Below are 15,991 nucleotides of genomic sequence, written 5' to 3' on the forward strand. Positions count from 1 at the left end.
CTCCAATCATGATCAATTTATTTTTTGGTATACAGAAATCATTTTGTGAAATATCTCTAGCCATACAATCGTATAAATATTCCCATCACAGATGTATCCTTTAAAACTTGATACTATTATCAACTCATTAAATAACTCATGCCTTTCGCTTGATAGTTATGTTAAGTAATCCTTCCGCTTAATTTTTTACTGCAAATTTACTGACAACCATTAATTCGGTCACTTGCATGACCGTACAACAACAATGTCACCACAAATCAGGCAGTTATACAGGAATGTCCACACCTCAATAACGACAGCAGCAGCAACAGCAGCAACAGCAACAACAACAACACTAAACCATGCAACATGGTTATAATACGTTTGATTATTATCTGTTTGTTCACCTCTCAGAAAAACGCGTTACAAAAACACAAAATTTCCTGATTACTAAATAATAAACTAACAAAAAAAAAAGCTACAAAATAAAAAATTATGATCACTAATTTATTTTCTTCTTCTTTTTTTTCTATAAATTTTTCTTGCAGGGGCCACTCAAGTGATATTGACTGCAGGCATTAAGGAAGTCAATTATCGATACATGTGTGTGCTGCATTTTTTGTTTTGTAGATATTTTTTGTGAAAAAAAACAACTAAACACAATTTGATGAGATGTGCCGTCTCTATTAACACACGACTGTTTACATGTTCACGTAATAGCAAAAGTAACAACAACAACAACAATTGCAGCAACATAAACTAAACGTAGCAAATAGCATAAACACAACAAACTCCCAACTAATAATTGCAATTTGCAACAGCAACTGAAGCAGTAGCACAAGTTTATTATAAAGCAGCTACAGCAACACAACACAAAAACAAAGACCAATAACCGCAGTCAGCTCTAGAAAATGTTTAAACGCTTAAAATTTAACATAAACAACAACTAAAAACGTAATAATTGTAATAATAATAAAAACATCAACAACTAGTGTAATATTTATATAAAGCTCATCCCGTGATCACGGGAGTGTTTTTTACAATAGTATATGTGTGAGTGTATGTATGTGAATGCAGTTCCTTAAACAAGATAAAAAACAAAAACAAAATAAAATATTGTTGCACATGTTAGCAGCAGCAACAATATTATAGCGAAAAAACCCCAGCAACTAATATTGCCACTGTAACAACTAATCCAAGAGCAAAGCCAACAGAGGCACGAGATATCCGTGGCAGGTACACATAATAAACTGATCTTTGCAACAGTGCAACAACTACAATAATAGCAAATAAACTGTTGCACAGGAAAACAACATTTATCGATTAAAATCAAACAGCTATAAGCAAGCGAACAAACAAACCAACCAAACAAATAGTTCAATGAACGGAACTCTTTTAAATATAAACGACAGCAAAATAACAATCTACATTCAAAACGAATAACTTACAACAACCAACACCAACACCACCACCACCTTCACTTCTTTTTTACTCTCTTCTTCTTTACTTCTTTTTACTACAAACCTCTCGACCAACACTTGGTAAAAATTTCTTATAAATCCTGTGACTCCAATAATCACAAATCATCCAGCTTAGTAAAACAACAACAAGTAATTCCTTAAAGCTCCATGTAAAATGCAAGCAACCAAACAATGCAGTCTTTGGTCTCTCATAACAGGTCTCAGCAGTCTGCTGGTCTTAACACAAGCCCAGCTTAGCGATAATAATGCTTTGTACCTACACACGCACACACCTGCTTTGGCTAGCACGTTACAGCATGCAGCCACGCCTACTACACCTCTGCAGCAAACATCTACACAGCCCTATGGCAGTTCGGTGAATCAACCACCCTGGTTGGAACAGGCTTCTACGAGTACAAGAGGAGGCCAGTCAAATTCGGCACGTAATTTATATGCTCCCTACCAAAGTTTTTCCAAAACTGATGTGGCCAATTTTCCCAATTTACTAATACGTCCCGATGGTTCAGCAGTTCAAACTTTTGGCTCTTATCGTGAGGGTAGATCCCTAGTACCAAATCGTTCAGTTCCTGTGCAGGCTAATAGGCGTGCCGACTCGGCCGAAGTTGAAATAATAGCGGCTCCTGCTGTTGAATTACCCGCCTCACCCCTTATTACCGTGCCCAAACAAGTAGTACCCTCCCAGGCTGTTAATATCAGTCGAGTGGGTCGTAAACGTAATTACATGTATATTCCTCTGCAACAGGATAACGCTAATAATTATCTTTTACAATTGAAACCCAAAAACAATGGCTCTTTAAGTGGCCTTAAGCCTCCCGGCAGTGAAGTTGGACCTGTTTTACCCGAAATTGCCGAAGATATGACCAACTATTCCGATAAAACTGAACGCAGTGATATAGCAGCACCTAGTCCTCTAACATCCACTGATCGTTATGATCATGGTGAGGAGAATAGCAGTCGACGTGTGGGTTTTTCCTTTCCCAGTTACAGTTTAAGTCCCTCAAATCCCTTCCAGCCCCAAGCCTATCGTGAAGACAATCCCATATTTACTGAATCCACCGGTTTTGAAAGACCCTTTAGTGATGATGATAAAGATAAACGTCTAACACGTCAATTGGTGTTTGAACAAGATGCTTCACCCACTTCCTATTCATATGATTTTTCCAGTTTAGGCGGCTCTAGCTCTATACCGCATACTCTTAACTCAGCCATAGCTCAGGGTAAACAATATCGTGATGAGGTAACTAAGTTTGGCGATATTAATGGACCCATTACAGCTATACCACAAAGACCTCAAAGAGGCCTGTTTTTTGGTGACACTGAATTTAGAACTGGCACTTTGTCTCGTCCCTATACCCAGCAGCAGAAAAATTTCAATGAATATATAGGTCCCGTAGATCCTACAAGTTCACGTAAAAGTCGCTACTTCCCCTACAAATCCTCCCGAAGTCCCAGAGTGGTATTTCCGGTCAACGATAATGTAGGAGCCACTGGACCCAGTAGCACCGGCACTGGAGTTTACTTCAACGACAATGTCGTATTTCGCGATCAAAACTTTGGCATTAATGAATTGGCCGCTGTTCAAGATGTACGTAATGAATTTAGTTTACAGGATTTAGACAGTTCATCGGACAGTAGCACTCCAACGGTAGCACAATCGGCCAGTACTTTTAAGGAGAAAGGTATGTACGAAAAACAAAAAAAAAACTAAAAGAGTTTTGTTATGAGTATTGTATAGAGACAGTAATCATGAAAACTAATCTTAATTCCTGCTTATTAAACACTCACGGATATAAGAAAATTACTACATTATAGATTGTAAGATTGAAAAAATAGTGCGTTTAATTTTATTTCTATATAGAACAGGTTAATTTGAGATTTATAAACAAATAACAAAAATGGGATTCACTGAAAGATTGTAATGAAGAAAAGAAGGGATATATAGATATTTATATGCTTTTATCTAAACCCATATAATAATATTCCCATAGTGATTATTTCACTAATAAGTAATCTATGTAATAGTTAGCTTGAAAGGAGGACTTTTGTTATAACAAATATGAAGAAATGTACCTAGAATACTACCGGGTCTATTGTGCTCCCCTTTACCAGAGTCTATGGTACCCATAACCTTTATACTGACAGTCTAGAATACTGCAATATGATTAATCGCATGCATTACATACTACCATGTAGTCCCATAATAAGGAAGTCTTGGTCTGATGTAATGCATATTTGGATTAGATCAGTCAATTGATTTCTCCACCTTTAGTCGACTTCGATTTCGAATTTACAACAAAAAGCCGTTACTTTTAAATCCAAGTTATAGGTATTACTTGGATATAAATATCGGTATTTGTATAAAATTCGATATATATGTATATACTCTTCATCAAAGTCATTTCCAAAATCTTAATAAACATCTGTGGAGAACGCTCTGAGCTCTCCGTTGGTGAATATTAGATATCCTTACATGCCCCCAAAAAAACACTTATATAGAAAAGCAATAAGTTAAAACCCCATATAGAACTACTTATGTGTTAGCATTTCAATTCATTAGTTTAGTACTCTTGCTTATAGTTAAATAAGTCGTTATAACACTCTCTTACCAATTGTCAGTTGAGTTTTTGTTTTTGTTTTTGAGCGAAAGCATAAAAAAAAAGTTCTAATGAGTACTTATATGTAAGTCATTACCAAACTACTAAATAGTATGAATGTCGAGAGTTTTACGTGAGTACCTGGCCATCCACTGGGTAGACTAGAGAACGGTCTACCCTTTATCCTTCAATGAAGTACTCAGGTGGCAGTACTCGAGCTATCTAATCTCTGACCATTGGATGGCCTCTGTTGATTCGGCAACAGCACCTAGAGACGTAACCGGCGTACCGAAGTACGAATCCATCAAATATGCCGAAGACATTGTTCTTACTCACAGGGACACTCTGCGGTAATTCTGATATCAACAGTGTATACTCTGAACATATCTGGACAAGGAAAGAAAATTCAATGGTATCATTTGGATATGATACCTTTCATCCATCATCATACAATCCAGCACACATCTCATTCATACGACACATTGAAATATTGACTTTACCTTACATCAATCTTTCAACCGCAAATAACTCCTCCCGCTAATGTGTTTAAACCACAACCAGCAAGGACATAGTCCTGCGGGCAACTGGCCACCCGTAGTACCAGATTTCAATCTTTGCAAGGAGTAAGACCATTTTTAGTCCCGGCCAGACTAGAGGTATTGGCCACCTCTTCATATCCCGGTATTGCAATAACACCAAGGTGGAGGCTTCACCAAGGTAACATACCCCGGGGGACTAAATAGTATATAAAATATACTTCCATACATAGTCATTGAAAAGTAAGTTCTTAGTAAGTAATTAGTTAGTTTGTTTAACATCTGCCACCAGTGAACCTGTTGCGCGTTTCCTTACCAGAGCCTTAGATTGGTATCGAATCCACAACTTCTGGTCTAACAGAGCAGAATAATAATCCCTGGCCTTAGTTGAGTATATACAAGCCATTGCCAAGCTTTTGCTGGACAGGTCTTGTATATATGTCTTAAATTTTTTAAATTAAATTTAAATTTTTATAAAAAACATCAAGATATTTTAAAATTTTGACATTTTAATAAAACGTTTTTAATAAAACTTCGAAAAAATTAGTTTTTAAGAAAAATCCTTAAATATCCTTTAAATTACATTACAATCTCAGTGAAAATCCAATCCAAAAAGAAACTTTCATATCACAAGACATTGGGTCCGTTTTATATACAAAACATATGTATTTAAAAATACTGAACCATTCATCAACATAGAGCACATTCCGCTTGCTTGCTTTCTTCATCTTGGTATCTATGTATGCTTCCACTTCCACTCTCTTTCCTTTCTCTTTTCACATTCAGCTGACATCACAAGCGAACTGGAATGCCAGCATCGCGGTGGCACTTGTGAATTTTTTGTAGGCTGCTGGATGACTGGCGGTCTTCTGCAGGGTACTTGTAATGGATTGTTGCGTGGCTGCTGTCATCGGACAGCTAAATCGGCCAATTTGCGTACCTCTGACTATGTGGGTCACACAATCGATTTGACTGATCTTCCGCAAAAGAACTATGGACCGGTGAAAAATGATCCCAGTGAGTGTTAGAAAACCAACAAACAGCAGTTTCGTTAAGAAACGGCCACTAAACAAATTACAAAAAATAAAAATATAATAAAAAGAAATTTCTTAACCAACCAAAGACTTATGTACTGCACGAACAAACAAAATCCAAATTTACAATTTTTTTTTTTTTTTGAAAATGCGGTATAAAAGGTGTAAATATATTTCAAAACTATTTATGTGTTCGAAGCACTGGCAGCAATCCTAACCTGGCTAATCCCAAATGACCAAAACTATTATGATGTTGAAATGGTATTTCTCTAAGTGGTGTGTAGAAGTGTGTGGTACGCTGTTAATAAACAAATAAATGAATTGCATGTTTCATAACTTTTTTTTTAAATTTCTTGGCATTCCATACTAAATTTAAACGAACAATAAATATGTAGTAATATTTTAGTATTTTGCACGCTGTAGTTTTTCTTACTATTTTTAGCAAATTTTTATTGCATGTTGCCTATTGCATGATGTACTTGCCACAACTGCTTAAAGAAATTTTGTAATTTTATTAAATTTACTCATATTAATAGTTAAATACTTCCTTTTTTCTCTTGGTTTATGAGTGTAGTTTCCAGACAAATCATCTTCACATTTTTGTAAATTATAAATTATTTTTTTTATATGGTTCCGGTTAAAAAGGGGTTGTAGAAAAGGTTTAGTGGTTTTAGATTTGTTAAGGTTTTTAAAATTTTAATGCAAAAAACTAAACTGCATGTTTTAAACCGTTAACGAAGTGACCTTGATTAGAACAAAAATTAAAGAGAATTACCTAACTGTTGTTGTTGTTCCTGCGGAAGATCAGCCTCAAATCGTTTAAAAATTTTTTATTTTAATTACATATACACATACATATATATGCATACATACATACATATTCTGCTTGTATATATTACATATTTGGGTAGTAACAAAACACTTTGCTACTGTACTTACTCGTAAGCTTGTTTTATTTACATAATTTACACATATACAAACATATTTTGGCTTATCTTATTATTTACTTACTAGTTATAGAAAGCTTTTATTTTTGCACTTTAAAGTTTGTTTGTAAGATTAATATCAGCAAAATGAGTAATTTGAATGTTGATCGTTTTTTGTTCGATAAACTTGATTAATTTGGTGTGTTGAAACATGGGCAAAAATTATGATTTATAGGTTGCGGCATATCACTGGCAAAACAAACGGCTCAGAGGCGTATAGTGGGAGGAGATGATGCTGGCTTTGGTTCTTTCCCCTGGCAGGCTTATATACGTATTGGTTCCTCCAGGTAAGCTAATTAATGAATCTGTTTTTTTTTTGTTCATCAACACATTAATAATCATGTAATTTTTAGATGTGGTGGGTCTTTGATTTCACGACGCCATGTAGTCACTGCTGGTCATTGTGTTGCCAGAGCCACTCCCAGACAGGTACATGTTACCTTGGGTGATTATGTTATCAATTCAGCTGTAGAACCTCTGCCAGCCTATACATTTGGTGTAAGACGTATTGATGTTCATCCCTATTTCAAATTTACTCCTCAAGCAGATCGTTTTGATGTCTCGGTATTGACCTTGGAAAGAACGGTACATTTTATGCCTCATATAGGTAAGTGCTGGAGATTGTAGTATTTTTGACACAATTTTAATGTGTTTGTATTCTTTTATCTTAGCTCCAATTTGTTTGCCCGAAAAGAATGAAGATTTCTTGGGTAAATTTGGTTGGGCTGCGGGTTGGGGTGCTCTAAATCCTGGATCTAGATTACGACCCAAGACCTTACAGGCTGTAGATGTTCCAGTTATTGAAAATAGGTAAGAAGAAGTGATATATAAAATGGAACCTTTTTAGAGATATTGGAAAGAAAGCTACGAAGCGGTGCTAGTGATTGTTTACGCTCCTGTACAAGAAGGACTACAAACTAGAGTATAAGCTAGACTAGACTATAGACTAGACTATCGACTTGACTATAGACTAGACTATAGACTAGACTATAGACTAGACTATAGACTAGACTATAGACTAGACTATAGACTAGACTATAGACTAGACTATAGACTAGACTATAGACTAGAATATAGACTAGACTATAGACTAGAATATAGACTAGACTATAGACTAATGCAATTGTTTGTGTCTTGCAGTAAAAAAACTCTTAAATGAAGTCTACAGAATTTTAAAGTTTCTTTTCTTTAGAAGTAGCCAAAGGCGGTTAATTTAGAAGGGTGTTGAAATTTTAACTATAATAAAACAAAAACAAACCAATGAATTGTAGCTGTAGAAATCTACATTAAATTTTTAACAATTTCAAAGAAAGTTCTGCTCTGTGTAACGCTTAAATCAAAAATGTAGAGTAATATAAACTTTTACCGTACTTTTTTTGTTTCAGGCATTACAATCTCCTTTGACCCCGTAAGGGTTAATAAGAAAGATACAATTTAGTCTAAGGTTAAAGAAAAAACACAACTCTTATGTTAAAGGTATACATTAAGAGTATTCCCTGCAGTTTGTGAAGACTAAAACGAATTAGTTATTTCAGCGATCGCCTTATACAAGGCAAGCTCTAAAAGAAGCGAATAGATCTTATAAAAGAAAGTTTACAAACAGATAAAGCTAACTTATTATGCGTTAAAAAACTCTTTCTTGAATGAAAGTGGTTAATAAGAGTCTCCTGCATAGTTTACTTGGACACACTAAAGTAATGACATACATTTCTTTTGCAATACAAAGAGTACAAACATCACGACAATATCAATAGATAATTGGACAGCTAAACATTTTGTGGAGAAGACTCCCTAGAAAACTGCTGGGTCGATATAATTAAGACAACATGCAACGCACAAAAAACCAAAACTACAACATTTAATCTTTTTCTAAAAAAAACTAGTATTTTATTATGTTCAACAACGACAATAAAATAAGAAAATCTTCAAAACCCATATAAAAAGCGATTATATTCTTAACTACCAATTTTTTCTATATTCTTTTTATGAAAACTAAGAAATGGTAAAAACAAAAAACACAAGATGTAAAGTTAACACAAAACTTCTTGGAACCTGTTGTAGTTTTTCCTACATCTACAATGTTCTCATTTGTCAATGCGACGACCAACTGTTGATGATTACTTTTACTCTTCTAAGCATCAGTTAGATTTTGTTGGCCAACGCATATGGACGTTAAATTTAAAAAAAAAAATAGAAAAATAAAAAAAACGTTAAAATTATAGAAATTATAGTCAGAAACTTTTAAAAGGAAACGGTTAAACGGATTTATGTCGAAATAAATATAAAAAGTAATAATTTACAAAATGTGTTTTAAGTAAAACTTCAATAAAAAAAAACTAAACAATTAAGAAAACATTAAAGTTAAAGTTTCCTTTTTTATTAAAAAATTTTTAATGATGTTTTGAATTTTATTTCACATAGCGTGAGAAACTCCGGTTTTAAAAATATTATTTACACAGAAGAACAGTGATTAAAGAAAACATATATTTTAAAACAAACATAATCAATAATATCATGACAGCCAAATGACAGTTGTAGACATGTGATATGAAAATTGAATTGCAATGATTGCTATTGATATATATCATCATTAATTCTATCTTCAAATCTAAAGTTCTAAGACAAATCAACAGCAAAACTATAAAAAAATAAACTTAACAGTATTCAAAGAAGAAACAATCATAGATCTTAATTCTCAACATTTCTCAATTAACTGAAAATATAAATTTTATTATATTGCTATGTTCACACGGCACCAACAAATATTAATTGTTATAATAATTTTAATTTCTTGGGCATTACGTATTAAATTATACTCTCAAACAATTAGTAACAATTACTCAATTTGCTTTTCTGCAGCATTAGTAAGTCAGTTAGTTTGAAAGGAGGATGTATGTACATCAAATCTGAAGAAATACACCTAGTCCTTTATCGGACCTGTTGTGCGCTCCTTAACCAGTGCCTTAAGTGGGAATCGAACCCACCACCTTCGGTCTACCAGACTAGAACACTAACCACTAACCTACCGGAGGCCACAGCATTAATTACAAATACTCTGTTCACACGACATACTTTAAATTTCATTTAAAATAATTCAAACTAAATTTGACATAAATACGGGAATTAACATTTTAAATTTTGTTTTTCATAATTCGGTTCATGTTTTCAAATTTAAATTATAAATAAAAGAGTTTAATTTAAATAATGGTGTCGTTGGAACATAGTATATATAAACCTTTTTTCAAAAATAATCTACGTTTTCAAAATAGTTTTTACTTTGAAATCTAAAGATTTCCAAACATATTTGGTTAATAATCATAAAAAATTATATTTCTGTTTAACTGTGTAATTAAAAGAAAAGTAATGATGATGTAAAATAGAGTAGCACACACAGCTTGTACACCACTACTCACACCACTCTTTTAATACTAGTAATTTTAAAAAATTTTTTCCAATATTTTCTTTAATATGACAGACAGTATCATCAATTTCTATTAAAACTGAGCTCTATTGAAGGCCACACAAACATATGTAGAGAGAAGATACTTTTTTTTTATTATTTACAAACACTCACGCAGTTGCTCTTCGGATAATGTGCGAAAAGTAGATCATTTATTGTCAATAAAATGTGTTAGAAGAAATTCCAGTCAATGGTGTCATTGTCAATGAACAGTGGTGTCAATCATAAAATAGAATTGAATTAGGGTTTAACTTATTTAATTTTAAAAAAGAATTTACAGTTAAAAAAATATCTTTAAAGATCTCATTAAATGAGATTTCTAGATTTTTATAATTTCTCTTTTTTTTCTCTTCTTATGAAGAATTTTCGATAAATGCTCTTTTTGCAGAGAGTTTCTCTTTTAAACTAAAATTTTCGTAAATTATCGATCTATATTCTCTTTTTATAGAGAATTTTCAATCAACCCTTTTTTTAACGAATTTTTTTAACCAATACATTTTTATAGAGGATTTTTGATAAATTCTCTTTTTATAGAATCCTCTTTTTATACAGAATTTTCGATAAATTCTCTTTTTTAGGGAATTTGCAATAAATTCTTTTTTTATAGAGAATTTTTAATAATTTCTCTTTTTTTAGTTTTAGATAAATTCTCTTTTTATATAAAATTTGCGATAAATTTTCTTTTTTAGAGAATTTTTTATAAATTCTCTTTTTATAGAGAATTTTTGATAAATTCTTTTTTATAGAGAATTTTTGATAAATTGTTTTTTTTATAGAGAATTTTTGATAAATTCTTTTTTATAGAGAATTTTTGATAAATTCACTTTTTTTTAGAGAATTTTTGATAAATTCTCTTTTTATAGAGAAATTTCGATAAATTTTCGATAAATTCTCATTTTATAGATAATTTTCGAGATATTCTCTTTTAATAGAGAATTTTCGAGATATTCTCTTTTAATAGAGAATTTTCGATAAATTCTTTTTTTATAGAGAATTTCGATAAATTCTCTTTTTATAGAGAATTTTCGATAAATTCTCTTTTTATAGAGAATTTTCGATAAATTCTCTTTTTATAGAGAATTTTCGATAAATTCTCTTTTTATAGAGAATTTTCGACAAATTCTCTTTTTATAGAGAATTTTCGACAAATTATCATTTTATAGAGAATTTTCGACAAATTCTCTTTTTATAGAGAATTTTCGACAAATTCCCTTTTTATAGAGAATTTTTGACAAATTCTCTTTTTGAAGTGAATTATCGATAAATTCTCTTTTTAATGTGAATTATCAATAAATTCTTAAAAAAATTGATAATATCCCTTTTTGTAGAGAGTATTCGATAAATCGCGTTAAGTTTTGGTCATAAATTCAAAACCACAGTGCAGTCGGCAGTAGACAGTTTTCAAAATCCAAGAAAGCATGTTTAATAAATCTTTAAACATATTGAGGAAGGTAAATCGTTCAAAATTCATAAACCTTTTTTTTCTATTCTAATTAGATAAAACAACTTAAAAATTTACTCACATTGACTCGAAAAAAATCCACAAAATATTGTCTCCTATATAAGGGAGCAATAATTTTTATAAGAAATGCTGCAGCAACGATAACCCCAATTGGTATAGAAACAACGATGTACTTATGGAATTCTGTGACACTCATTTTTGGACTACTATATCTAACGATCATAGCACTGGCCACACAAACAGTCAAGGGCAGTAAGTATTATAACAGGTATTTATTGTATCAATGTTTTGGAACCACATTCTATTATAGATATTTTAAATACCTTACTGGGTGTACCCTCGGAGTGTGTACATCAAGGTGGTGTATGGCCTTGTAAATTATCCTTTTCTTGTTGGCTACAAGGTGGCAAACATGCCAGAGGTTGTGGCACTAATAAATGGTTATTTTCCTGTTGCATTGCCGCAGAGGGAGATGTTTCGCCGGTAGCCAATCTAGTTGATACAGCTTTGGTGGAATATAATAAAAAAGTAACATCACTGCCAAAAAGAGTATTTCTAAGGAGAAGAGATGATAATGAACTATTGTTAAAGGTAGGAACTTGTATCACAAATTAATTGTTTACAAAACTTTTTATAGTTTGCTGATGTTTGTATATTATAGCCTGAATGTGGCTTGGCACGCAGCTTCCAACAGACCTTACAAAAGCGCATCATAGGCGGCAGACCAGCTCATTTTGCTGAATATCCTTGGCAGGCTCATATACGTATAGCGGAGTATCAATGTGGTGGTGTTTTGGTTTCTAAAAATATGGTTGCCACTGCTGCCCATTGTGTTCAGCAGGCTCGTCTTCAGGATATTTCTGTTTATTTGGGTGAATTGGACACCCAGAATTTGGGTCAGACTCAAGAACCTTTACCTGTGGAGAAACATAATGTCATACAAAAGATTATACATCCTTTGTTTGAGTTTCGTATGACCCAACCGGATCGTTATGATTTGGCTTTGTTGAAATTGGCTAAACCGACTGGATTTAGGTGGGGCACCATTGGTGGGCCTTTTGTACTTTATTGTTAAAATGAAATTTTAATGAGATTGATTTTTTTATTTTATTTATTATAGCGAACACATTCTACCCATTTGTCTGCCTGTATATCCCATACGTTTGATTGGTCGCAAGGGAGTAGTAGCAGGTTGGGGTAAAACTGAGGCTAGTTTGGGTCAAGCTGGCACAAATATGTTACAGGTTGCAAGTGTGCCAATAATAAGTAAGTAATATAGTTTTCCGTAAAGCTCTCGATTTAAAGAATAGAAATTCAATTTTTAGAGAATTTTTGATAAATTGTCTTTTTTTAAAGGATTTGTGAAAAATTCTCTTTTTTAGAGAATTTTTGATAAATTCATTTTTATAGAAAGTTTTCGATAAATTCTCTTTTTATTGAAAATTTTCGATAAATTCTCTTTTTATTGAAAATTTTCGATAAATTCTTTTTTTATTGAGAATTTTAGATAAATCCTCTGTTTTATAACGAATTTAAAATAAATGAAAAATTCTCTTTTTTAGAGAATTTTTGATAAATTCATTTTTATAGAAAGTTTTCGATAAATTCTCTTTTTATTGAAAATTTTCGATAAATTCTCTTTTTATTGAAAATTTTCGATAAATTCTCTTTTTATTGAAAATTTTCGATAAATTCTTTTTTTATTGAGAATTTTAGATAAATCCTCTGTTTTATAACGAATTTAAAATAAATTCTCTTTTTATAGAGAATTTTCGACAAATTCTCCTTTTATAGGGAACTTTCGATAAATTCACTCGTTATGAGTAACTTTCGATAAATTCTTTTTTTATAGGATTTTCGATAATTGTCTTTCTATAGACAAGTTTTGATAAAAACTCTTTTTGTAGAGAATTTTCGATTATTTCTCTTTTTATATAGAATTTTTGATGAATTATTTTATAGAGAATTTTCGATAAATTCTCTTTTTATAGAGAATTTTCGATAAATTCACTTTTTATAGAGAATTTTCAATAAATTCTCTTTTTATGGAGAATTTTTAATAAATTCTCTTTTTATGGAAAATCTTTGATAAATTCTCTTTTTCTATAGAACTTTCGATAAATTCTCTTTTCTATACAATTTTTCGATAATTTTTTTCTAGAGAATATTCTATAAATTTTCTTTTTCTAGAGAATTTTCAATAAATTTTCATTTTCTAGAGAATTTTCAATAAATTCTCTTTTTCTAGAGAATTTTCGAAAAATTTTCTTTCTATAGAGAATTTTCGATAATTTTTTTTTATATAGATAATTTTCAATTAATTCTCTTTTTATAGAGAATTTTCAATAAATTCGATAAATGATCTTGTTATAGAAAATTTTCTATAAATTCTCTTTTTACGGAGAATTTTGGATAAATTATCTCATTAAAGAGAATTATCGATAAATTATCTCTTTAAAGATATTTTTTGATAAATTCTCTCTTTATAAAGAATTTTTAAAAAATTGTAAAGAGAATTTTCGTAAAAATTTTAGATTTTAAGGAGAATTTTTGATAAATTCACTTCTTTAGGAAAATTTTTGGATAGCTTCTCTTTTTATAGAGAATTTTTGATAATTTCGGTTTTTATGGATAATTTTTGATAGATTTACTTAGAAATTTTGATTGACAAAAATCTCTTTAACTTTCCAGCTTCTTTGGAATGTTTACGCTGGCACGAAAGCAAACAAATCCAAGTTGAACTGTTCAATGAAATGTTTTGTGCCGGTCACTCAGATGGTCATCAAGATGCTTGCTTGGGTATGTGGTTAAATCGTTAAATTTATGAAATATTAAAAAGTATACTTTAAGGCTGTAGATTAAACAAAAATATTGCAATTTATTTCATTTGTAACAGGTGATTCGGGAGGACCATTGATTATAAAAGAACGCGGTAAGTGGTACATTGCAAACTTAATTATCATTTATTCCCATTTTGATATTTTGTTTCGTGACACATGCTCTCCCCACTACAGGACGTTTTGTTTTGGTAGGCATAACCAGTGCCGGTTTTGGTTGTGGCGTTGATCATCAGCCGGGTATTTATCACAATGTTCAGAAGACTAGCAAATGGATACAAGAGGTTTTAGTGCGTAATACAATTTAGAACTCTGCTTAGAAAAAGAATCCAAATTAATACTTCTCCCCCAGTTAGTTATTAAGTTAATGGTAGTATTAAAGGAAATTGTGCAAATGTTAATAGATTATTGGATGTAGTTAAATCTATATTACAAATAAATTATAAATATTTAAAAAATTATTATTTACATTGTTTTATTTATAAGAAAAATATTAAGCAATTATTAACAAACAACAATTTTGTGTACAAAACTTGGCCACTTAAATGCTCGAGCCTTAGTGTTACTAATGACCCAATTGAAGTTCTCTGTTAATTATTAAATAAATAACCTTGAAAATCATTATTACACTAACTACGCTAAGCAAATATTGCTAACATTAAATAATTTAACACTTTTGTAATTTAAACATTTGTAGCTCTTTTCTTTTTCTCTTGCGCTGGCAATTATCTACAATTAGTTTCGTAAATATTATAACAATTTGTTTAATAAAATATAATTGTCAAAGTGAAAGAAAACTAAAAGTGTTAACTGTTTTTTTGAAAAAAGGCCTACTACCAGTTTAAAAGTGAATAATGTACGTGTCCAAAACAAACAAACGAACGAACGATCAAGAAGTAAGGGAAAATAATTAACCAAACAATAAACAAAACTTATGTCATTTGGCCTTAAAAGTCTGCCAATTTTAGAAGTTAAAATTAGGAAACTGGCACAATCACCTGGCCGCTTAAAATTAATGAATACGTTTAGTTTGTTGTTACGTATTGTTTTTGTAGTTTAATTTTATCACTCAATCTTTTGCTGCTCTTTTTCGTGTTGTTTTAAATTTCTCTTATTAGCCGTTATGTGTTAAAATAAATAAAAATTTACAGTTTATTAACCCCCTAAAGGGTTAAAAGGGGTCTTAGATAATATTAAAGAGAGGGAGAGAGAGAGAGAGAGAATTTATTAAAAGTAGAATACAACTCTGCATCTTCAAAAAATTTTAAAAATTTTAGAAATTTCTTTAAAAGATCATTCTCTACTTTTAAAAAATTCGCGATAAATTCAAATAAACTCTTTTGAAAAGTTTTGAATTATTTAAATATTTTAAATAGATTCTTTAGTTCTACTTACACAAAATTCAAGATAAATTATATTTCATACAAAACTCACGATAAATGCTTGGTTTATGGAAAACACATGATAAATTCATTACTTAAAGTTAATCTTCCATAGGCCTCTGGTAGGTTAGTGTTCTAGTCTGGTAGACCGGAGATGGTGGGTTCGATTCCCACCCGTGGCACTAGATAAGTAGCGCACAACAGGCCCGATAGAGGCCTAAGTGTATTTCTTCGGATTTG

The 15,991-nt window shown here is 31.4% G+C and overlaps 2 protein-coding genes across 4 annotated transcripts in view; both read left to right on the plus strand.

Moving 5' to 3' along the window:
• LOC111691254 overlaps positions 1-7,440 on the plus strand; it is a 33,996-nt gene extending 26,556 nt beyond the window's left edge. The window contains exons 3-8 of one of the 3 annotated variants that reach the window (XM_046954776.1): positions 528-2,677; positions 2,735-3,139; positions 5,377-5,607; positions 6,786-6,897; positions 6,964-7,217; positions 7,282-7,440. In XM_046954776.1, coding sequence (XP_046810732.1) covers positions 1,615-2,677; positions 2,735-3,139; positions 5,377-5,607; positions 6,786-6,897; positions 6,964-7,217; positions 7,282-7,424 — 2,208 coding nt within the window. In that variant the 5' untranslated portion in view covers positions 528-1,614 and the 3' untranslated portion in view covers positions 7,425-7,440. Of the gene's footprint in view, positions 1-527; positions 3,140-5,376; positions 5,608-6,785; positions 6,898-6,963; positions 7,218-7,281 lie in introns of all 3 variants that reach the window. The other 2 variants (XM_046954775.1, XM_046954777.1) reach the window with 2 other exon arrangements.
• A 1,304-nt stretch (positions 7,441-8,744) lies between these two features.
• Positions 8,745-14,830, plus strand: LOC111691251 (serine proteinase stubble). Its single transcript, XM_023453910.2, has 8 exons — positions 8,745-8,898; positions 11,568-11,784; positions 11,843-12,123; positions 12,194-12,567; positions 12,653-12,798; positions 14,224-14,331; positions 14,429-14,464; positions 14,547-14,830. The coding sequence occupies exons 2-8, from the start codon at positions 11,700-11,702 to the stop codon at positions 14,675-14,677; spliced, it is 1,161 nt and encodes a 386-aa protein (XP_023309678.2). The 5' UTR covers positions 8,745-8,898; positions 11,568-11,699; the 3' UTR covers positions 14,678-14,830.
• Positions 14,831-15,991: the final 1,161 nt, after the last annotated feature.

Source organism: Lucilia cuprina, chromosome 6 (assembly GCF_022045245.1).
Source record: "Lucilia cuprina isolate Lc7/37 chromosome 6, ASM2204524v1, whole genome shotgun sequence".
Taxonomy (NCBI): domain Eukaryota; kingdom Metazoa; phylum Arthropoda; class Insecta; order Diptera; family Calliphoridae; genus Lucilia; species Lucilia cuprina.